Source organism: Peromyscus eremicus, chromosome 8b, assembly GCF_949786415.1.
Source record: "Peromyscus eremicus chromosome 8b, PerEre_H2_v1, whole genome shotgun sequence".
Lineage (NCBI taxonomy): Eukaryota > Metazoa > Chordata > Mammalia > Rodentia > Cricetidae > Peromyscus > Peromyscus eremicus.
In genome coordinates this window covers 63,245,478-63,270,445 of record NC_081424.1, presented here as the reverse complement: position 1 = coordinate 63,270,445, position 24,968 = coordinate 63,245,478, and the positions used below count along the sequence as shown (strand labels likewise).

General features: G+C 36.9%; 1 protein-coding gene across 1 annotated transcript in view; it reads left to right on the top strand.

Moving 5' to 3' along the window:
• The window catches only part of Lnpep (leucyl and cystinyl aminopeptidase), an 85,548-nt gene extending 69,022 nt beyond the window's left edge, over nucleotides 1-16,526 (top strand). The window contains exons 12-18 of the mRNA XM_059272934.1: nucleotides 3,603-3,786; nucleotides 5,136-5,292; nucleotides 10,895-11,079; nucleotides 12,820-12,981; nucleotides 14,352-14,492; nucleotides 15,461-15,542; nucleotides 16,125-16,526. Coding sequence (XP_059128917.1) covers nucleotides 3,603-3,786; nucleotides 5,136-5,292; nucleotides 10,895-11,079; nucleotides 12,820-12,981; nucleotides 14,352-14,492; nucleotides 15,461-15,542; nucleotides 16,125-16,256 — 1,043 coding nt within the window. The 3' untranslated portion in view covers nucleotides 16,257-16,526. The remainder of the gene's footprint in view (nucleotides 1-3,602; nucleotides 3,787-5,135; nucleotides 5,293-10,894; nucleotides 11,080-12,819; nucleotides 12,982-14,351; nucleotides 14,493-15,460; nucleotides 15,543-16,124) is intronic.
• The last annotated feature ends 8,442 nt before the right edge of the window (nucleotides 16,527-24,968 follow it).

The window sequence follows — 24,968 nt, the reverse complement described above, 5'->3', positions numbered from 1 at the left end:
TGTTAATGATTATAATAAATTAAAAATATATAAGAGTTGTCTCATCTCATCTACATTTGAGCTGGCAACCAGTTAGGTCCCTTATGTATAAAGTGATTATTTTTTGATAACTATGCTATTGAGGTCCTGCATCCTAGTTCACTCAGAAGACATGAAAGGTACTACTATGCTGTTCTTTAAATGATAATTCTTCTCTGTTCTTCTGCTGTTGGCTGTGTTGCTTATGTTCTGGCAACTTAATGACAGTAATAATTTGAAATATACTCCCAGCTTCATTCCTTCACTCTACCATCTGGAGTTGGCCACGTTTGTAGTGTATCACGTGCTCATCAGTGAAAGTAATCATTATTTTGCCATTTCCTGAACCTATCCAATGAAACAGTTGCCATGCTTGTCATTTATTTTTAGGTCAGTGGAGATGGGACTGTGTAGTCCTCCTTTCAGAGAGTTTGTCTTTGAAAGCTCCATAGGACATTATGGAGCTTGCTAATCCAAATGGAAAATATTGGTACTTTTGGGGTTAGATAATTATACAATTATTCTCACCAGTTATAAGCTTGTTTTCCCTAACCTGGAACCGTGACTTTTTCCATCACAAATGCTTCCCAGAACTCCATACTTCTCTGGAAAAAGAAATGAATTTATTTCATCTAACATATCTTTCAAATCTGTTATTATGTTAAGAATAAAACAGAAATTAATATTGAATCTTTTAATGAAAAAGACTGACAATTCTATTAAGACATAATTAGAAACATTTCCATCTTCATAACATCCAAAATGTCAGCGAAATTAGAGTAATAAAAGGAATCAGATAAATTTTAATAATTCATGCTTTTGAGCTTGACAAACTATAAATAAAACTTCAAGTACTAATATATCTTTCATTTTAGAATATGTTTCTAAAGCACTTTGTATAAAAATAATTCACTATACAAGTATCATGATAGGGAAAAATTTTAAATGATGTTTTAAAATAGGAGATTGACTAGAGTAGAACAAGTCCTGAAATGGAAAGTTGGATATTTGAACATTGCATATGAAGACAATGGAAGTGAAGGGGTGGGAGAAGTCTTCAAGATAAAAATACAGGATGAACATCAATACATGTAGGACAACTGTAGGAAATACTACATTAATTAAAACAAGTATAGGAAAATAAATATGCTCCATTATGGTATCATTTGTTTTAGATTAGTTTACTTCTTTTTTACTGATAACTGGGGAGCCAGCCTCCAATCAGCACCAAGATATGTAAAAAAAAAAATCCACAAATGCAATGAGGGCTTAGGAAAAATTCTTATCTATCTGAGGGTTAGACTTTTTCTGAGGGGTAAATAAGGAAACACATTTTTTGATGGTAACTTTCTCTTTTACTTCATCTTGAAAAAACCTTCTATTTGAAAATTTCTCTTGCTCTCTCTTCTAACTAGCTACTCATCTTTTCTCCTCTGCTCCCTCAGTACACCCTGCTCTTTATACAGCAGCCCTCCACATAGCTGTACCCAGCCCTCCACATAGCTCTACCCAGCCCTCCACGTAGCTCTACCCAGCCTTCCACATAGGTCTACCCAGCCCTCTACATAGCCCTACCCAGCCCTCCACATAGCTCTACTCAGCCCTCTACATAGCCCTACCCAGCCCTCCACATAGCTCTACCCAGCTCTCTACATAGCTCTACCCAGCCCTCTACATAGCCCTACCCAGCCCTCCACATAGCTCTACCCAGCCCCCTCTCACAGCCAAACTCTGGACAATTATATGTTACATTTTCAGGGCCTGACCCATTCTCATAACACAAGATAAGTCACATAGTCTCTCTTAGGCTGGGGATGTCACACTGACTGGCCATTGAGTAATGCTTGGCCATGCATGCAGCTCTTTCTGCAGGCAGAAAGTGAAAGTCATTGAAATTGAAGACTTAAAAGTAACAGCTGAACCTTGAGTGGCAGGGAATATGTGAAGAAAGTCCATTACTTCAGGGGGTTATGTCTACCAAAGTTGCTTCAAGTCTGACCTTGAATCAGCAATAAACACCTGGGATTTTGTCATTGTATATTCGTCTCCAGGGGCAATCAGTTTGCTTTGAATTTGTTCTGAAGTCTAAAATTAGCTGTCTTTGTGACTGAGAATACTATTACTTTCCTATATCAGTCTGAATAATGAAAAATATCCTAGTATTATTTCTATTCATCAAAATTATATAGCTTAAACAGAAATCATCTTCCTGATCATCCACAGCTATATGTGTCCCCAATAGATGGAATATATGCATGAGATAAAGATAGAAGCAGTGGGAAAACACCCATAGTAGTTCTTAGGAAAGAAATGAAGTGGCACATGAGAAGAATTACAGACACAGGCAACCGGTTTTCAGAGTCTGTGGTCCTGTAGGCTTTGCTTGACAGGATTATCTACATCATCTGGTGGGTTGACACCTGAATTATCAATTGCCATATGCTGTATACTCCCACGGCCTCCAGCACTATATTTATAATTAAAAAAGGATATACTTTTAAGATCAGAAGATAATATATCATTCAGATTTTAATGTAGTTTAAAACTGTTTGTAATGACTTTAGTCATTATTTATTTTTTCATTTGGTAAGGATTTGTACCTCGCTGTATCAGCTGAGAAGTTAGAGGTGAAGGTTCAGTGAGCACATAGGGCTTTTGTTCTAACAAATCATCATCTCAAGGTCTTTCCAAGCATGACTCTCCTGCTGCACCTACATCCTATTGTCAACTTTTTAAAACATTTTTATTAGTAATTTTAAGCATATTGAAAATTCTCCAGTATATTTTGTAGTCAGTTCCTTGTTTGCACATTCTCTTCCCCAAAAAAAATCCATAGGCGTTTTTAACAGTTCTCTCAAAAAAACCACACACACATGTATGTATATATGTGTTTAAAAAAAGTACTTGGCACTATAATGTTATTTTAACTCAACTATTTCTTAACTTGTGCCTAGCAAAACCTTAAGCTTTTCCTAATGTTTATTTTCATAGCCTTGAAGTATTTTCTAAATGACTTTGTTTTTTTTCTTTACTAGTGGTAAAAGACAAAAGTTGAGATGGGACTTATTTTGTATAGTGCACACACTATTTTAGCTGCTGCTCCACTCTGCACATCATCCCACCCCCCCATCTCTCTCCCATGCTTATTTTCTTAAGGCTTGTGTATTCTGAAGTCACTTAAAAGAATGACATCTTAGACATCTTTTATTTCATGAAGCCTCTCCAGACCCTTCAGAGTGAAATATTTCTGTGTGCTTCCATGGAATGGTGTGTTTTCTTTTTCCACCAGTGACACATATGTGATATTGTATCTAGGTGTTTTTATTAGACCATAAAAACAGGTCTCTCTGCTCTCTTCATCATTTGATCTCCAGTGCCTATCCTAGAGCTAATAATGTATGATGAATTAATAATGTTTAAATGAGTGAGCAGCAAACTTCATTAACGTGAAACATACTGTACCAGCACACAGGTATTTAGTTTCTTAAAATAATTATGAATGTGAAAACATACCTTGTTAACTTTGAAAAAAAATGAAGCCCCCTACTATCTTCTCTCTTGTTTTAATTTTTCCTCTCTTTTAGATATCATCAATCTTACAGAACAAGTACAGTGGGTCAAAGTCAATACAAACATGACTGGCTATTACATTGTTCACTATGCTGATGATGACTGGGCAGCTCTAATCAATCAGTTAAAGAGAGATCCTTATGTTTTGAGTGACAAAGACCGAGCCAACCTCATAAATAACATCTTTGAACTTGCAGGGTAAAGTATGCTTGATTTACATCATTATTGTCATTTTTAAAGATGTTATTGCAGTAAAGAACAATTCAGAAAATAGTTTGAAATAACAAGTATATATTGACTATTAGGTACATTTTTAGAGGATTTAGAAAATGTAAGGCATGTTCATGGCTTTCAGAGATTTTATAATGCATTAGAAACATCAGCTATAAACACATTGAATAAATAGTATAAAACAGGATCAACTAGGAGTTCAAGAATAGATACCAACAAGCAGGATATATTTTATTCAGTAAAAATATTGTAGGAATTCAAGCTTCAAATTATTCCATGAGAGAATTATCTTCAAGAAGTAGTTGGATTCTGCCTAAAGCTAATTGCTAATCTATTGGTTGAATAGCATCTCTAGTGACTGGAGCATCCTTATATGTGTGGGGCTTGCCTCCCCAGCCACCTTGTACATTATAGAAGCCCAAAGCCAAGAATGGTAATAGTCTTTTGTAAAGGTATCTTTTGAATAGTTTACAAATTTAGATTGATTCTAGGTCTAGAAATGCAAAGAATACCCATCATTATTACTTTCTATTTTTGACATGTGTTTTAAATATGAAGTAGCCTTATGTCCTTTCAACCATTAGTGCTATAACTTCTACAAACTGCCCAGTGTGTTTGTTTGTTTGTTTGTTTGTTTGTGACAAAGATGTCATTGTGTAGCCTTGGCTGGCCTGGAACTGGCTATGTAGACCAGGTTGGCTTCAGTCTCACAGAGATCCACCTCTCTTCCTCTTGAGTGTTAGGATTAAAGGCATGCAACACCCCACGCAGCCTAATGGCTTAGTTTTTTAAAGGTACTCACTGTAAACTCACTTTGGACCTTGTCTCAACAAATGTGGCAGACTGATTATAGCAAGAAGTAAAATTTGTCTGTTTTCTGATTCAGAGTATCTGATTCTGATACTCTGATACTCTGAATCAGATACTGACTCTGAATCAGATACTGACTCTGAATCAGATACTGATTCAGATAGGGAGTATGCCACTCCCAATCATGTGGTAAATAGAAGTAATTAGTAAGTAAAATCAATAGTAGTCGTCTTTTCCAAGACAGCATGATGCTTTTACTGAGTCAATGGCAAATAATAGATGACTTCTGGATCCAAAAGTGAGCTGTTGTATATCTTTATGTTAAAATACATCTTTACCTGTGAGCCACTTAAATATAATTACATGAGTCTAACTTTGCTTAATGTTACTGTAAACTTAAGTTTCTTGTCTGCAGAACTCACTGGCTCACTATAAAGTTTCCCTCCATGTACATAAAGTTATATGTGTCTCAGCAAATTTACATTCCCTATTCATTTATTCTTTAGCCTTGGCAAAGTGCCTCTTCGGATGGCATTTGATTTGATTGATTATCTTAGAAATGAGACCCACACTGCACCCATCACTGAAGCCCTGTTCCAGACGGGCCTCATCTATAACCTCTTGGAAAAACTAGGACACATGGACCTGGCCTCAAGATTGGTGGTAAGTCTTCCTTTTTTCATTTTTTCTTGTGGCCTATGTTTAATGCTATTATTCACAATTCTATTCACCTCTTAACATGCCTTAAACAAACAAAGAAACAAACAGTTATATTCCAATTTCTTTATTTTGCTAGTTGTAAAAATCTCCACTCTGGATCAAAATGTCAACACTTACCATGAAGAGTTGGCGAAGTTGTTTTTTGTTTGTTTTTTTTTTTTTTCTTTTTAAATGCCCTACAGGCTTGCCTGCAGCCCGATCTTTTTTTTTTTTTTTAATTAAAGATTTATTTATTTATTATGTATACAACATTCTGCCTTCATGTATCCCTGCATGCCAGAAGAGGGCACCAGATGGTTGTAAGCCACTATGTAATTGCTGGGAATTGAACTCAGGACCTCTGGAAGAGTAGCTAGTGCTCTTAACCCCTGAGCCATCTCTGAACCCGGGTACTCTGAAAGAACAGCCATTGTTCCTAACCTCTGAGCCATCTTTCCAGCTCTGACCCCTAGTTGGTAAAGCTTTTATGTGAAATAGTATTGTTTGAATATCAAAATTCAGACATTTGACGCTATCAAATGGAACCATCTAAAAGGAAAATGTCTCTGGGAATCCTCTTTTGTTTTTACACACACCGTTAAAATAAGGTCTTTTAGAAAATAGATGTCCTGGGGCTGGAGAGATGGTTCAGAGGTTAAGAGCACTGGCTGTTCTTCCAGAGGTCCTGAGTTCAATTCCCAGCAACCACATGGTACCTCACAACCATCTATAATGAGATCTGGTGCCCTCTTCTGGCCTGCAGGCTGAACACTCACTGTATATATAATAAAGAAATCTCTTGAAAAAAGAAAATAGATATCTTATTAATTTGCTAGTGGCCTTTATAAAATGCAGTACGTTTGTACAGAAAAATAACCTGCTTAAGAGTTGTTGCTGACTACTCTCCCATGAGTAATGATGCTAGTAGGTAGCAGTGACTGTACAAGCTCTTAAAGGAATCTTAGACTTAGTAATAGACTTCACCTTAAAACCAGTCTCCTAATCTTCAGCTGTTACTTTTGATACTTCAACAATAACTAAGGTAATATATTAGTTCCCTAGGATTGCCTTAATGTATTACTACAAACTTGATGTACAGAAATAGTGGGAATTTATTTATTATGCCTCTGGAGGTCAAAAGTAAGGTGTTGGCAGGTAGAATGTCTTGTAAGGATAATCTACTGACTACCTGCTCTTCCCTTAGCTTTAAGGGAGTGCTAGCAGTCCTTGGCATTCCTTGCTTAAATCCGTATCACTCCTCTCCTGTCTCTGTTGACAAGGCACTGTGCTGTGTTTCTGTGCCCCAGTTTGCCAGTTGTCATAGATATACCATCCCTTAGGTTAGAGCCCATAGTAACACTGTATAGCTTCATTTTCACTTGGTTATATCTACAGAGACACTGTTCCCAATAATGTTATGTGAATTAAGTGAAGGTACACTACTCAATGTGGTATCAGTAGTAGCAGACAAGACTAGTGCACATCACTCATTTTTACCACTCTTGAAGGACACTGATTTGAAGAGTTTGAAAAATACTCTAAAGGGAGGCAGAATGTCTGCCTATTTTAAAGCTATCTGACTAGTTAGTTTCATGGTAGCAGAAGCCCTTTTTCCATGCACCTTTTCCCATTCTATTTAAGATTAGTCTTGGGAAGCACTTGGTAATTATCTCAAGCTATCCTTTGTTGAAATTGCAAATTGAGTCTTTGGAATATTTTCTTGTTGGTGTTCAACTGACCTGTTTCATGTTGCATCCTCATCCTCTATCGTTTCAGGTGTTTGTTTGGAACATATTATAGAGTAGGATTCAGGGAACTGATGAGTAAAGGGCAAAGATGGGAGGCTTAGTGTCTGTTTCTAAGACTTGGACCCTGTTATTGCTATAACACCTTAAATTTGTAGTTAAATACCAAGTTGGCTTTAGTTCATAACAGAGGTAAACATTAAAATTCTTGTTTATTCTTAGGGGATTTAGATAGCTTCAAAACTTTCAAACTGTGAAACCACTTTGTAGTTAGGAAGTAGGATGGCAGGCATTCCAAGCCTTTGAGTTCAATATTCAAGTGTATTAATCAAATGTCTGATTAATACTTATGTCATTATAACCAGAACACTATATATATATTAATTTGTCATTTTGTTATGAAAGCTATACGTGATATATACAGTATTCTGTGGAATATACTGTGGTGTGGTGGGTAGGGTCTGGAGGTACATTTGAATTGTGTTAAATTGTTAACACCTGAAGTTGATGTCTGGTTTTAGCCATATTCCTGTTTTATAACTTACAAATCTGCCATTCTCTTACATATGAACCATCGGTGGGATAAACCTTGGCAATAAAACTGACAGTTCACTTTTAAAAACCTTGTTAACTTAGGAAAGAACCTCCCTGAGTGTATTAATGTAAAATTAAAGCAGTAAATCAAAATGTAATATATACCAAGTGTCAGCATCTTTTCCTGTTTTATTCTTAAAATAATTTTGTCATCTTTTCTTTTTTTTTTTTTTTTTTTTTTTCGAGACAGGGTTTCTCTGTGTAGCTTTGCGCCTTTCCTGGAACTCACTTGGTAGCCCAGGCTGGCCTCGAACTCACAGAGATCCACCTGGCTCTGCCTCCCGAGTGCTGGGATTAAAGGCGTGCGCCACCACCGCCCGGCAATTTTGTCATCTTATTGCATATACAGTATTGGTAGCTTATGTGACACATCTCTTTATTCCCTTCCTCTTCTTGCCATTTTTTATGAAATTAGTGTTAGATCATGTTGTTTGATTACCTTAACTTCAAAAGGTTAATTTAGAAACCATATGAAAAGTATATTTCATTTTATAAGAGAAAAAGGCAACTTGAGGCACCTGCTGTGCTCTTACTAATATAAACAATATTGAAAACATAACCTGAATCACTTATTTAAATAGTCACATTTAAAACAGCAGGATTTTTATGAAAATAGAATGATGTTAGTAAAATATTTATCATATTTTCAAATATACTTAAAATATTTTGGGAATCTCTCTTAATTATTTGGTATAAGGAGACTAACAGAATCATGCTCTCTGATCGTGCGGTGTGAGTGCGGAGAGCTTAGTCTAAGCATCTTCAAGTGTCCGCTTTCTCTGCTCCAGTGCTTCAAAGTGCCATTTCTACTTGTGTTGCTGTGTCTCTCCACTGAGGTTTTTGAAGATAGGATTCTAAGCTGTAACTTTCCCACACATTATTTCCTTATTACTGATTATAAGTACCTTTAAATGTTCTTTGATTCTCCATTCATTTGAGACAAAAGCAGGCTTAGGGGCTGTGTCTACAGTTAGGGATAGTGCTGTCTTTATGTTATTGAATGGGTCAGTCAGTTGAAGATAGCAGGTACCAATACAGTCTCATGAGCCAATAGGAATGTCCTACATTGACAGCTAGCATGTCGAGTATCTTCTGGTTCCATGCTCTCCAAGTAGCTCTCAAGCTCTACCACCTCAAACATGCCACAAGGTATCTAGTCTCTATTTCATTGTCTTCAAACAAACAAAGACAAGTTGATGTGTTATTACAAGCTTTGAGAATTTCTTGTACCAATTCTTCTTGGCTTTAGGATGGACAGTGTTCTTCAAGAAGTGCATAATTTTTTGAAAGAACTTAAGCTGAATTTTGGGGATTAAACTGTTTTTTCATAACTCATCTGTGATACTCTATTATTGGGATAAGGTAGTGTCTAACTAAGGGTTTCTTGTTGTTATGATGAAACACAACCAAAAGCAACTTGGGAGAAAGTGTTTTTGCTTACACTTCCAGGTAATAGGCCTTCATTGAGGAAAATCTGAAACTCAGATAGTTCAGGAACCTGGAGGCAGGAGCTAATGCAGAGGCCATGGAGTGCTGCTTACTGGCTTGCTTCTCATGGCTTGCTCAGCCTGTTTTCTTATAGCACCCAGAACCAACCAGCCACCCACAATGGGGTGAGCTCTCATCACTAATTAAGAAAATGCCCTACTAGCCTGCCTACAGCCAGATCTTATGGGGACAATTTCTCAGGTTCTATCCTCTCAGATAACTATAGTTTATGTCAAGTTGACATAAAAGTTGCCAACACAGGAAGGATGGTGGTCATGATAGTAAAGAACTCGCTGGTGCCAAGATACTGAGGAAAAGGGACATTTGTCTTTTTTTAAAAAAATTTGATCCTCCTTATTTATAGCTTAAAGATATTCTTTACAGAGAAAAAAAGCAACTCAGCATTTTTTATGAGAGTTTTAACTCTCCAGGATTTCCTGGGTACATATTTCTTACAGTATTGTTAAACCTTGTGTATCTTCTCCCTCCGTGGTGCACAATAACTTGTAATATGGAAGGACTTCCACATACTGAATAGCTTTTATGCTTCTGTAGAGGAAAGAGATGAAAAGGGGGTTGCTGATTCCATGATACACATATATTTCACAACAGCTTCTCATTCAGAAGTAACTGTAACAATGAGTTGGATAGAATAGCAGATGATATTGAATAATTGTCCATAGGGTATTTTGATCACATGTAAACTAAGTATATATAAATGAAATTTCATAGTATCTATAATTTACAAACAATTCAACTGAAATGAAAAAAAGTATATACATATTATGTATGCAAAAATGAAGAATTAGAAACTGATAAATCTAGATGAATAACATTTGGATGTGCATCTATTTTTGCATTTTTTCTGTAGCTTTGATGTTTTTACATTAAAAATGGGAATATAGATTATACTATTCCCTAGAGACCTCATTTTCTTTTAAATTTTGGTAGGTTAATTTTCTATGACCTCAAATTAAATGGTATGTTAAATACACCTCTTTTTTTTTTTTTTTTTTTTTTTTGGTTTTTTGAGACAGGGTTTCTCTGTGTAGCTTTGCGCCTTTCCTGGAACTCACTTGGTAAACCAGTCTGTCCTTGAACTCACAGAGATTCACCTGCCTCTGCCTCCCGAGTGCTGGGATTAAAGGCGTGTGCCACCACCGCCCAGCCTAAATACATTTTTAATAATGGATTTGAAACTATTTAAACATTAAATCATTGGTAAAGAAATGTATTTTAGCAGAACATGGTGACATATTCTTGTAATCTCAGCAAGAGAATTGTGTATTCAAGGCCACCTTGGGCTATATAGTGAGATTGGGGGTGGAGGGGAAGCCAGTAAGTAGTAATAGTGGTGTATTCTTTCTTTTCTTTATGGACTTGCCAATTCAAAAGTCATCAGGTAAAGAGATTCCAGCAGTTATGAATGATATTTTAGGCAGGAAGGTAGCTTTTAGCCAAGTACACACAGAAAAAAGGTTCTCTGTAGTGAAGACACCATCAACTCTTCCTGAGTTGAGTTGTAGCATTCTAAGTCCTACTTGTCTGTAGCTTTATTATTGGGTAGTTTTATATCAGCTAAATGTGGGCTTTATGTGTCAGTTAATAGTTAATAAGTAATATTTTGTAATTTTTCCTTATTGGGTAAATCTTGGAGAAAAGATATGTAGTTGTACTGTTTCCTGATTGATTGATTGAATTATTATTAATATTATTATAATTATATTTCATCTCTGTAGACCAGAGTATATAAATTGCTCCAGAACCAAATCCAGCAGCAGACTTGGACTGATGAGGGAATGCCATCCATGCGAGAGCTTCGGTCAGCCTTGCTGGAATTTGCCTGTGCCCACAGACTAGAGAACTGTACCACTATGGCCACAAAGCTTTTTGACAATTGGATGGCATCAAATGGAACTCAGAGGTGAAGTGCACATCTACTTGAATGGGTCTTCCCATTCATTATTTCCTAAAGAAGGGAGGAATGATAGTCCACTGTATGCACGTGCCATATTTAATACATTTTTCTCATGAAATTTGAATTGCTTCTACTTCTTGACATTGTAAATATTACTGCCATAAATTTGAGCATACAATTAATTATCTTTTGCAAATCTGATTTAAATTCTTTTGGTATATATCCAAAAGTAGTATTGCTGGATCATAGAGAATTTATCATTTGTTTTGTTTTACCATATGTATATATATATATGTGTGTTTGTGTGAGTACCCATGTGTAGGGAGGCCAGAAAACAATCTTCAGTGTTAAATCCTCAGAAATGCTGTTTTTTGAGATAGTGGCTTCCATTAGCCTGGAGCCCACTGAATAATCTAGATTGGCTGGCTAGAGAGCCCTTGGGATCTGCCTGTTTCTGTCTCCTGAATGTTGGGATTTCAAGTATATACCAACCCCTTGGCTTTATTATGTGGGTTCTAGAGATCAGACTCAGGTACTTATGTTTGTTTGGTAAGCACTGTATTGATTGAACTATTATCCCTAGCATTCCATTTTTAATATTTAAGGACTTTCATGATATCATGTTTCCCTTAGTAATTGTGAGATTTTATGTTTCCACCAACAGAGTATAAACATTCCAGTTTTTTTACAACCTTGCTAACACATGTTTTCTGGTTTTGTTTGGTGGGTTTGGTTTTCAGATGGGGTCTCACTGTGTAGCCCTGGTTGGCCTACCTCTGCCTCCTGAGTGCTGACATTAAAACGAGCACTTCCATATATGGCTTAGTTTTTTGCTTTGTTTTGTTTGTATTTAAAACTTTTTTTCCCCCTGTGGTGCTGGGGATCTAACTCATGGTCTCACACTTGCTGGACAAATGCTCTATCACTGATCTCTACCCACCTCTCTCCATCTCCCCAGCACTGGATCACAAGTACATGCCCCATACCCAGTTCTGTTATACACTTGGGTGCTAGTTAGTGAGCTCAGGTTCTCTTGCTTGTGTGGCAAGTACTTTAAATGATGGAACTATCTCCACAACCCCAATTTTCTGGGTTTTGATAACAGATATTTCTCAGAGTATAATAGATGTCTTCTTTAATTTAGAAGTGAAATGACTGGTGGGGTGATCAGTTAGGAGAAATGCTCTGGAATGTGATTAATTCTTTCTAGGTTCCTTATTGAAAATTTTGGAGCAGTGATTAAAATATCATTTGGAAAGTTGAGACAGGGAATTTGAATAAGGTTCTGAAATCTTTCCTATCTCTGAGATCTTAGTAAAGGCAGTTGGCTGTGTTTCATCCTCTTCTTAGACCTTGCCTCCAAACATGCATTTACTGTTCTATTTATACCACGAAACTTAGCACACTGTATTATAATGCATATAGTTATTGTGTATACTTTGGGATAGCCCATGAACTCCTACAGAGAAAGGGGTGTGTCTCATTCCTTCCTCTATCCCTTTCCAGTATGCAAGCATGTGTCTTCTCAGTAAATAATTATTATTTTAAATTCAACTTATGTTCTTTAAAGTCATAACTGTAGGAAAGTAGCAATCATTGAATTAACTTCTTAATTATTTCTCTAAACTGTATGAAGATTTACAATTATTATTTAACCTGAACCTAGAAACACAACCAGTCAACTCCTTGCCTTTGTAGTCAGATGTTTCTCCTTGTTATTCTCATGTTTCACTATCTCTTTTGTAGCCTGCCTACTGATGTCATGATCACTGTGTTCAAAGTTGGAGCAAGAACCGAGAAAGGCTGGTCATTCCTCTTAAGCATGTATTCATCCATGGGCTGTGAAGCAGAAAAGAATAAAATACTTGAAGCTCTTGCCAGCTCAGAGGATGTGCAGAAACTTTACTGGTATGGAACCATTCAAAGGACATGATACAAAGAAACCAAAAGATAAAAGCACATTGCTCTTTAGGACAGGAGCCCATTTTCTCTTGAGTTCTCACTTCTTCCTTGACCTGACTTGGACAGGGTTGTGAGGAGTTTGCATGAACTAGACTTCATCTTGGTGATTGAACCTTAACAGATGGTGCAGAATACACTTTGTTTGAGAGATTTGGAGATATTAATACTCATAACCCCATCTGTGTCCTGCTGGGAAATGTTGTCCTCCCCTGGCATGATGTGCTAAACCTGCTGGTACTATATATTAATCTGTTCATGCTGTCACTTTGAAAATGTAAACACTTCAGAAAAAGAGAACTATAGAAGTGTATATATTCTATCTTCCCATGAATTTATTGCTCATACTTCTTCTTAATATCCAACTACCTAGCCTAGAAATGGGAGCTTCATGTGGGTAAAAGAAAGGCAGTATGAACTGGCAGAGAGAACAGGAAGAGGCAGAGTTAAAGGCTCAGTGTCCAAGAGGAATTTAAAGGTACATGCACTTTAGGACATAGACACTGAAAGCCATACCAGGGATAGAGGGAGCATCTTAGCTTCATTGCTTCTCTTACATAAGTTCATTCAGCTAAATCCTACCAGTGTCCCAGAAACATCCCTGGCCCCTGCCCAGACCTACTTTTTAAATTATACTCTGTAAATAGCATTATCTTTAAAGGAAAGGCTAGCCTCTGACCTATAAACTCCCATTATAAATATACAGACAGCACCTGAGCATAGAGAGTAAAATGAAAATATTTCTTAGGCCTCTTCACTTTGTACTATTTTTCTTTGTCTTTTAGTAGTATCAGCTAAGTCTGTGTGTTTACATGCAGAAATATACAGGCTAAGTATTCCTGACCTGAAAAACCAAAAAATGTACTAGTTTCCAAAATTGTAGTAAGTTGCAGAAGTTTTTCTTGATATATCGTAAATTATTATGTAATAACATGAAGATGTGTATCATGATGAGTCAAATAATTGACAGGTTTTTGTTTTTGTTTTTGTTTTTTTGTTTTTTTTTTTTTTTTGGTTTTTCGAGACAAGGTCTCTCTGTGTAGCTTTGCGCCTGTCCTGGAACTCGCTTTGTAGACTAGGCTGGCCTTGAACTCACAGAGATGCGCCTGCCTCTGCCTCCCGAGTGCTGGGATTAAAGGCGTGCGCCACCACCGCCCGGCGCAATTGACAGGTTTTAACTTGTATACTAATCTTAGCCTAATCCAATCTGATTTATCTTGAATTAATAAAGAGTTTATATTGGAACCCAGTGCTAATACAAGTTTGGTCATCACTTCAAAAACAATTATTTTGAAGGCTAAATCTGTTTTCTTCTTCAGGTTAATGAAAAGTAGCCTTGATGGTGATATCATCCGAACACAGAAGTTGTCACTTATCATCAGAACAGTGGGCAGACACTTTCCTGGACACTTGCTGGCATGGGATTTTGTTAAAGAAAACTGGAATAAGCTTGTACATAAGTAAGTTTCCTGGAGAATGACTGAATTTCATATCTTGAGGCAGTGCATTTGCAAAAGGCTCCCTGGGTAATGATGTGTCCTAAGTGGGGAAGCACCTTTTTTTTTTCTCTTTAAAGAATCAAATCTTTTTTAAAATTTATTTATTTTTATTTTATGTGCATTGGTGTTTTGCCTGCATATATGTCTGTGTGAGGAGTGTCAGATCTTGGAGTTATAGACAGTTATGAGCTACCATGTGGTTGCTGGGAATTGAACCCAGGTCCTCTGGAAGAGTAGTCAATGCTCTTAACCACTGAGCCATCTCTCCAACCCCAGGGAAACACTTGTTTGTTTGTTTGTTTTTGTTTTTCAAGACAGGGTTTCTTTGTGTAGTTTTGGTGCCCATCCTAGATCTCATTCTGTAGACCAGGCTGGCCTCAAACTCACTCCCAGGTGCTGGGATTAAAGGAGTGCGCCACCACTGCCCGGGGAAACACTTCTTAAGCAGCAGCTTATATTTAAAAGCATTGCACTTGCACTTAGCTGTGGTGTCTATTTAAACACTGATCAAGACCAGGTACACCTGATAAGTTATGCATCCTAGCATAGCCATGGACTATTTCAGAATAGTTGTTTAGTTATATGTGTTAGAAGTATTTCTTGATTGCTAAAATATCAGTTAAGGAATCACAGTCAGCTAGGGAGCACGTGTAGGTGCTCTCTTCTTCTCTTAAAGCAATAATGATTTTTCTGGGTGTAGATGATTTTTGAGAAGCAGATTAAAATTCTTTCTAAATACCTCTAGCCCCCACCTCCTTTCCTGCCCAGTGACAATAAGTATGTAAAGATGCCCCAACTTCTAGGCTGCATTTCCAAGACGAAAACCCTGCTCTGTCTTTATGTTAAAGCATTTCCTTCATGCTCTAGAACGGTGCTTTGGTTGTCAGCAGCTGCTTCATTTTCTTCTCTTAATATTTGTGTTTCTTCAGGTTCCATCTGGGCTCCTATACGATACAAAGTATTGTTGCTGGATCAACTCACTTGTTTTCAACGAAGGCACATTTGTCTGAGGTTGGTTTATAAAACACTAGCAGGGAAAATGCATGCCTCTCCCCTGAGGCTGCTCTGTTTAAGTGCAATGGAGTCTCTTCATGCTAATTTCAGTCCTTTCTGTCTTTTTTCATCAATGTTAATGATTCTGCATGGAGATTATTGTTAAATGGTTGCCTGTATAGCAAGGAGCTGAAGTTCTGGTGCCATTCTCAGCTCTGTTTGCTGTCTCATCAATCCAAATAGCTTAAGTAGTAATGAAATTATTTTGAGGAATTCCATTCAAAATGTGAATTTATTTATCAAGCCTAATTTTAGATTGATTCATTTTTCTTCAGAGTTCTTTTTTCTAATTTAAGAAATAATAAGGAAAGAAGAAGTAAAGACTCAGCAGTGAAAAAAAGTTTGGTTTTGTTTTTAAAATCACTTCAGTTATTATCACACTTGATTGATGCAAATACTTTGGCTGTCAAAGTATAGGTCTGCTATTTCCAAGGTGTCAGACCTTGGAACCACCATCACAGGGTTAAAACTTATTTCAGAAGGCTGATCAGGGAGCCTCAACCTTTCCTTGTTTAAAATGCTTCTCTGTGGAACTTGCAGGTCCAGGCATTCTTTGAAAATCAGTCAGAGGCAACCTTGCAGCTTCGGTGTGTCCAGGAGGCTTTGGAAGTTATTCAGCTGAATATCCAGTGGATGTCAAGGAATCTGAAAACTCTGACCTTGTGGCTGTAGCACTCACAGCTGACCTTCCGGTGCCCACGGCTCTGCTGCTTTTGCAAAAGTTGAAGTGAAGGCAGGCCTGCTACTGAATTGTTTGCACTGTTAGGAATTCTAGTCAGCTCAGGGCCCAATTGTGTTTTTCATGTCTTTTCTGAAATGTCTTTAGGCAGTAAGTAGTTATTTATTACAAAATTATATTCACCTGTATACCAACCATCTACAAAAACAATGCATAATTTTTCTTTGGACACACAAATGAAGAAAAAAAAGTCATATTTGAAATTCTGTTCTGTTTATTAGTGTCCAGAGAGTTGCTGACATAGTGCAACCAAGGAAAGTCTGCTGTAAGAACCACCATATCTGAGGGTTGCTGATTGGCCAGTTGGTTGTTGCTCCTTGTTCATAGATGCATTTGGAGTATGATAGCCTGGAAGAGTCCAGTGACAAAGGCCTGGAAGATGCAACTATAGACAACTGACCTCAGGTGGGCAGGTCTGCCCTGATTGGGGTTCTTTAAAAGGTTTATATCTTCATTATAATTTTCCCTGCAGAATAATCAGGTTCTAAAGAGTTTTTCTTGTTTCTGTTGAACAGATGAACAAACAGGCCCCAAGTTTCAGTTTTCCAAATATTTAACACTTTCTGCTTCATCTTTATGGCACTACTGTAGGAAGGTATTCTGAATTGAGTTAATGTTAATTATTTTATCCATGAATTCCAGTACCCCCCAACTCTATACACTTGGTTAGTCCTGCTTAGGTAGATTTTCTGCTGTAGAGGAGTATTTCTTTGCTTTGGCAAGCTTTCTGTTAAGCACTGGTATTTTTGTCATTTACTTTCCCACCAAGAATGTAATTTGTTTAAGTTGCCTTTTGACCTAACAAATCAACCCTTTACTGTGTGAATCGTACCCGTGTGTGCTTCTACTTTATGTTACAATGTGTATTAGAAGCATTTCTCAAGAAATTAAAGCTTTTTATTTTGAAGTTCACCATAGTACCTTAAAGGGACAATGAGAATGTGGAAAAGGAATAAGTTGAAAATATGGTGGACTATGAATTCTTTTTTCACTGTTAAAAACAGTGCTTCTGTTTAGTTGAAAAAAAAAAACCTGTAGCTTTGTTTTCCTTTCTTATGGCCAAACTAACATTAAACAGAGCAGCCAAGGCTCAAGCAAAGGAAAAGGGAAGGAGGGTGTCCAGAGCAGAATGCGGGCGTTTTCACTCCTTCTGAAGGAGAAATACTGTACTTGAATTTTTTGAGCTATGCAGACTTATTCCTAGATTGTTGTGTTTCTTTGATTCTTAGGAGAGAAGTTTTCTTCTTAATAACTCATGAGAATTCTATATTTTGTTTGAAAACTGTCCGTGTACATAAAAAAGAATTACTCATTTGTGAACACTGAAAACACTCCACAGAGTCAGACCATAGAAAGGCCACTTTTTTTATTTGGCTGTTGTAAAGTTAGAATATGTGGAGCTGTATACAAAGTTATAGTTTATTTTATGAAAATATTTTTATATAACAAAATTTTAATGGCTGACAAGCTGAAAATAGCCTGCTTTAAATCTAGTGTTTGTTCCCAATTTAGTCTTTTCTAAACATTTTTGTGTTTTTGAGTAGAAAATGTTATTCCTGAGAATCACAGAATCATCTTGATATCTTTGTGAAATAGTTAATTGTAGATCTTTATTTCCTTTGTGCTTTTGGTAAATGAATGATAGTTTAGTTGATACTGAAGGTTGTGGGGGGTTGTATTTTTAGAGTGAAGGGAAAATACTCTGGTGGGTTTTAGTTGCCTCTTTTTTTTTTTTTTTTTTTTTTTTACCATGTTGTATTACTAAATTCTACTTTGATACAAAATTTAACTTTTGCTACTTCTCAAGATCAGTTCAATCTTGAGATTTATCTGCCCATCTTGGCATTGATCCTAAAGTCTATGTAACTCTGCATATGGCAAATCTTGTCTTAAATAACACTTTTTTCCATGTATGAGTGTGAATGTATGTGGTGTGTGATGTTGTAAATAAAGCCTTATGAGGATATGTGCTTAAAAAAAAAGTAATTCTTGATTCACTTCTATCAGAAGCTGTTTATTCCAAGGACACTGGAGCCATAATATTTTCAGTCTTACCTACAATCTTCATCTCAATTGTTTTTAACTTTGATAGGCCTCCTCTTAATTTCCCCACAAAATCCTGTGAGTTTTCATATTTTGTTAGCTCGTTATGTGCAGCCTCTTATAACTAACTCAAAGTCAAGAGTATAAGGCTGAGAGGTAGCATTTATAGTCTAATAAAGTATATTGGTAGCGTTCAGATTTTCCTCCTCCGAAATTTACATTGTGTTCTGTACTTCTAGGAAGGAAGATTGAGGCACAGGCCAGATTGTGCTCTAGGTATAAGCACACAGATTTCCGACATCGTTGAGTAGTGATTGAATGAGCATTCTGCTCACCACAGAGAAAGGGTGTACTTGAATATAATGTGAAAGGTACATCTTGATTATTAGGAAAAATTGAATTGGAAATCTAGATTTGTGGGGGAAAAATTGATTTGGAGATCTGAAAGTTAGGAATTGGAGGAGATAAATTTAGTCTGCTAATATAGAGTTAGCTATAATAAAAAGTAGTGGCAGTTTCTCCCCAGAAACTTGTGCCTTCTGTCTCATTTTGTCTTTAAAAATGAAATTGTGTTTGTCAGTGTTCAGTGTTTACAAACTTTCTTGCTATCACAGGTTCTACTTAACTGGTTTTCTTTGCCACATGTGTTTTCATTTTATGAGACTTTAGCCATCATTAGAACAAAAGCTTCCAGAAGAGTCCTGGGTATAAAAAAAAAAAAAAATCCAGCTGCATCAGGTTTACTGGGTACCAAACAATTCTTTCTGATTATTGGGAAGCAAGAAATTAACATTAAGTCTTGTGTTTGTTGCATGATTGATAGCCTGTTGTTGAACTGGATTTTAAAGGTGCTTACTTAATCTAAAGCACCTGGAATGGTAATCTTCAGCCAGACTGCTGAGCACTTATATAAGACCATGTGTTCGAGGGTTTCAGGGATGGCACAGTACCTCTCAGGTGCACTGTTGCTGAGGACTGCAGTCCCAGGTTGAGTTCACAGATAAGAGTGGGTTGGTTTATATCGGCCTCTTAAAAATTGGGATCATAGGTATAATGTAGTTCCCCCACCCTTGCCTTACTTTTATTTATACAGATGAATCCTCTGTTTTGGAAATGTTCTGTCTTTTTTCATTTATAGTTCTTTAAACTCAGATATATATATATATATATATACACACACACATATTTGCCTGGTTTTGTGTTCTTTTATTTTGTTCTTAAATCTCTGAAATATCAAAGAAGTACAAAGTGAAAAGTGGAGGTCTCAAAAGTATGACAAATCTACTCTTTTCCCCATCCCTTACTGCCTGGTTGAGCAATAATTAGCAGAATAAGTGTTTGATTTTTAGAGAGTTTGTGGGAGCTTTTGTGGGGGAGGTGATATATACTTTTGAAACATACACATTTTTTTTTAGGTTTTTATTTTACAAATTTTGTCCTGGTAAAGAGTGAAATACTGCTCTCTGATAATCTCTCCTCTTCCCATGTTGCTTACTCTAGGTAACAGCTATAGAGTAATTTGGTTTTAATTTTTGAAAGGATGTGGTAGGTTTCAAGAAGGAGCAAGGTAACTTCTTTTAAAAATGTGTAGAAATAATTTTGCTGCTATTTGGGACTTAATGCTGCCCTCTTGACATTCTTGTGGACATGTACATAACCATGCAAGTCCACATGGATGCATTGGCAATAACAGAATAGTGCCTACTGTTTTGTTCTAGTCTTAGGAACTTAGATTGCCTCTCATCCTTTCAAGCACATTTATAAATGCAATTCTACTTTTTATATATTTTGCTTAGACTTGTTTCTTTGCATAGATAACTTAATTACCATTATGATTGAGTATGACAGAGTGTTCCCTTTTCCTTGTTCCCTTTAAGGCAATAATTAATTGTTCTGTTAAGGAGAGTTTGGAAGAGAGTAGAGTAGTGCTTGCTATGATTTTTTATTACTAATTTTGTTTGGTCCTATGCCCTTGAAATGCATGTGAAAATACCTGATGAAATGTGGAAGACCAAATGTAAACAGTCACATTTTATCACCTCTTATTGCTTGTTGGCAGTAGCCAATAGAATGGCTGTATGAGTGGAGTGTGGGGGTGCAGAGACATGTACCTAATGCCTGTATGTATGTTCTTACTACTGTATTGTGTTAATTCACTGGATGCTCAGAGTGGAAGGTACCAGTGGAGTTCAGATGTATAATAGTGCCTCTTTTCCTTTCTTTTATTGTCTGGGGTGCAATACTTGTTAAAGTAGTTTGAGTTTTTTGAAAGTTGGATTTGAGTTTTGGGTGGTGGTTGTTTGGTTGGTTGGTTTTTGCTAGTCTAGAAAAGTAGTTTTGGGGTAAAAGTATATACTTTTTAAGTGTATAAACATGCTTTGCTGCATTTTACTTTGTTGCTTTCCCTGTCCTTTCCATGGATTTACGAGGGAAGTTGGGGATCTCTCTAAGAGGTTTCTTCCTTCTCTTACATTGGACATGCAGTTAGTGTCAAGTAGCACAGGCAGCTTTGGAGGTGGGGCTGACATATGCCTTCACTGTGCTTTTGCTATGTGCTTTTGTTCCTTGGTCACTGTGTTCCATTGGGTACCTGTCTTGAACTTGGACTTACCAGTTTCTGACAAACCATGGAGCTTTGAATTTAGTGTCCTAGTGTTCTTATCCATCGATATGGGAAAGATTTTCTTTTCATTTTTTTCTCTTAGCTTTAGGGGGGACTAAGGGCAGGCGATATACTCTTACAAATGTATATAATTTTGTTACTATACTGTGTTATTTCATTTGGTACTAAGTCCTTTACATGGGCGTATAAGTGCCTAATGAGACGTGGAGGTCCGGATGTATGAAAACTTCCTCTTTCCCCTTTCCTCATTGCCTCTGTGGGCAATTGTTGTAGAGTAGCATAGATTTTCTAACTCTGTTCCACCCTCAGGGGTGGGTATGTATATACTTTAAAATGTAAATATAAATTTTTTAATCTTTTTGTTGTTTCTTCATTTGTACCTAAACCTGTCTGTGGACACTTAGGTACATAAGGAATATTGAGGTTCATTCTATGAAAAATCTCCCCATCCCCTTCCCTCATTGCCTGTCTGGGCAATCGCTTATAGAGTAGTTGTGTAGCTTTGGCATGGGAGTATGGGGTGAAAGAGTTCTGGGTTTTTACTTTTTTAAATGTATTTAAAAGTTTGTCAGTTATTTCATTATTTCGCTCCCAATTTGCTTTTGTGTTTGAGCTTACTGTCAAAGGAAGTGAAAACCTATACCCAGAGCCATGGAACATCTTTGCTTCACTCTATCACCTGTGCCATACTGTAATAGTATATGAGTACTGTGGGGCTTGGGTTCTTGTTTTGTTTGTTCGTGCTTATAACACAGCTTGTTAGAGAAAAAGGTAACCATGTATGTATGTGTATGTGTGTGCATGTATGTATACACACACACACACACACACACACACACACACATTACGTTCTAATGCCTTGTGATGTTAACTTCATTTTGAACCTGGTCCTTGGCGTGACTGTTTTTTTAAATATGTATTTAATGAACATTGAGATTGATTCTATGAAAACTCTCCACACTCCCTTATCCCTCATTGCCTGGTGGGCAGTGGTAGACTAGATGTTTTGTTTACTTATTTTTTGTTGCTTTGTGGGGGGGTCTGGGTGTACATATATTTTTGATGTGTATAAATAATTGCTACATTCTATATGTTATTCCACATAGCACCAGTTCTTTGCTGGGATTTGTAGATATATAATGAAACATGGAGGTCCAGACGTATGATAACTCTCCCCTGCTCCCTTTCCTCATTGCCTATAGAGGCAATAATTTTATAACTTTTTTTTTTTTTTTTTTTTAGTGGAGGGGAGGGGGCACTGCTTAGATAGGTAGTGGTTAGATAGAGTGCATGCTTTTAAAATATATTTTTTCATGGTACTGATTAGGCTCCTAGTCCTTTGCATGGATAAATGGGTACCTAATCAAAATTGAGGATTGGTGTATGACATACCTCCTATTCTCCCCTTCTCCTTACGCTTGTATTGGCAACAGTGAGTAGAGCAGTTGTGTGTTTTTTACTTAATTGTTTTGGATTTATATTTTTGATAGAAGACTATCTTTAGTATAAATAGTTTTGGTTTTTTTCTTTCATTTTGTGTTTAGTTCTTTGCCTAACTGTAAAGGGCATAATGAAAATTAGTTTCATAATATGATAGAGCGCATCCTTTCTTGCATATGTCATCACTCAGCAGTAACTAGTGCAGTTGTTTTGTGTTTTTTTTTTATTCTGGTTATTCTCTAGGATATATCTTTAAGGATACAAATATATACACATACATATTCGATTTTTCCCTTGCTGTCATTGTTTCGCTTTAACATTTATTCCTTTGAAGATTTCTACATGCACCTAGGAAAAAAACAAAAGCTCATTACATCTTGGGCACCTGACTGGAAGTGCAGCCCTGTGACTCCATGTCAAACAGTGGCAATGAGCATGCAGCAAATAAGATGGGCGAAGACACTCAGATATGGCTGCGTTCTGGAAACGCAATTCTATGTGTCAGACCCAGCAATTCTAATGTGTCAAACCGAGGTGGTGGAAGAACTTCAGGGGCTAGCCTTTTCTATCTTAGAACATCCACAGATGGCAGGGCAAATTGGCCCCTTCTTACCCAGAACTCTTTTGTGTGGCTGCATCTCTTCCCCAGTTCTCTATTAACTGAACCATTCCTGTTCTGTTTTTCCTTTTGCCTCCAGCGCCTTCGTTGTTGTTAGGTGCTGTCTTAGGTTGTACTCACAAATGTAAGCTAATGCTGCATCCTAGTCGACTTTGTGATTCTGTATGCATCTCATGTACCCGAGCCTGTGTGTCTGCTCTCAGCATTCTTATATTCTACCACATGGTAAATGTTATGACTACACATTTGTCTGCATCAAAGAAAATGCACGTGCATACCTTCCCTGTCCTTCCTGCATCTTAGCTTTGTTTTGTTTGTACATTTTTTAATTGATATTCCATGAGGAAGATTTGCCATATCCTTTTAAGAAACACTGAGTGATAGATAGGACTCCTAGAAATTCTCAAAGAAGTGTTATTTACCATATCAAACTCAGGAATGTGTTGGAAAATTAGTCTAGTGACATTGCTGTTACTTATACCTGCTGCTGTAGGAAAAGTTATTCATGACACATTTACCTTTGATCATAAATAAAAGAGAAAGGGCCACCTTTTTGGAGTTAGTCATGGTAGTCATTAGTTATATTTTTGAACCGTTTTTAATTTGAAATACTTCAAAGGAAGTAAAGGTCATGGCTTAGCTCAAAGAAATGCTCCAGAAGTTCGGCTGTATAAATCATCAGTACAATAATACACTCTGTGTGTGTGTGTGTGTGTGTGTGTGTGTGTGTGTGTGTGTGTGTGAAATGAGAATTGCTACATAATTGGAGCATTTGCCTTCATCAGCAAATCACATTGAGACAAACTATAGTCGGCTGTCTTGATTAAAGCCAAGTGTTCCTTGTGGCTGTGAGGAAGAGTCTCTTGCAAATACTTTGGAAAGTAACTACTTGGAAACTTACAAAGGTATTACTTTTTTTTTTTTTTTAATTTAAACACCAGTAGAAACCTTCAGTTCCTTCAGTCTGACTTCGTGGGTAGAATTCTAAATTTGTATTCTAATCTGTCTTTTGTGGAAAATTTTGAAAATAGTATGTATGTGTAATATTGTATATGCAAATTGTGTTGTTTTACTTGTAAAGGGAAAATGCTTATTTTTCTTTGTACTTGTTTTGCATATGACCAGCACTGATTGAAAGGCATGTTTAACTGCAAACACTTGCTTTCTTTGTGAAATGAAAATAAAGTATTTAAATACAAACACTGTGGATTCATCTAATTAGACAGAATATATGTTGTATTTCATCCCAGATTCTGAGTTCCATCAGAGCTGTTGCCATATACATTAATTTATCTAATTTGCTTCCTACCTTACCTCAGGTCCTTAACACAAAACCCACACTGTCAACATTTTGGGCTAGGTAATTATTTACTGTGAGAGACTGTTGTGCACAGCATTGAGTTTTCAACATCCACCCTGACTACTAATGTCAGTAGCATCTACAGATAATCAGCTGCCCATAGCAACCCTCATGCCTCTGGCCCTTGTGAGAACCAAAAATATTTACTTCATATATAGACAAATGTTCCCTGCACTTGCAGTTAAAACTGTATGTGGATGCTTGGGACAATGGGCTCAGTAATGGTTAGGGGAGGGGGAGCTGGTTTAGCACAGTTATTTACTTTTCCACAGCAGCAATCCTTATGAACACTCAGATTCTATAAGTAGCAATGGGCTCCGTAATAATACACTACCTAGGTTAGTATAAATCCATTGAAAGCTAGCAGTTCCACCTGCTTTGATCATGCAATTCAGAATACAGGTACCAGCCCTTCAGGAAGGACACTGCTACAGTTAGGTACCTAGTTAGGTCCACAAAAGTAGTCTATTCCCTCTCCATGAATAGTCTTTGTAGCTGGAGTTTTCCTGGTTCTGTTCAGCTCCTGCGGCCCTGCAGCCAGCTGCTTGGACCCAAGTAAA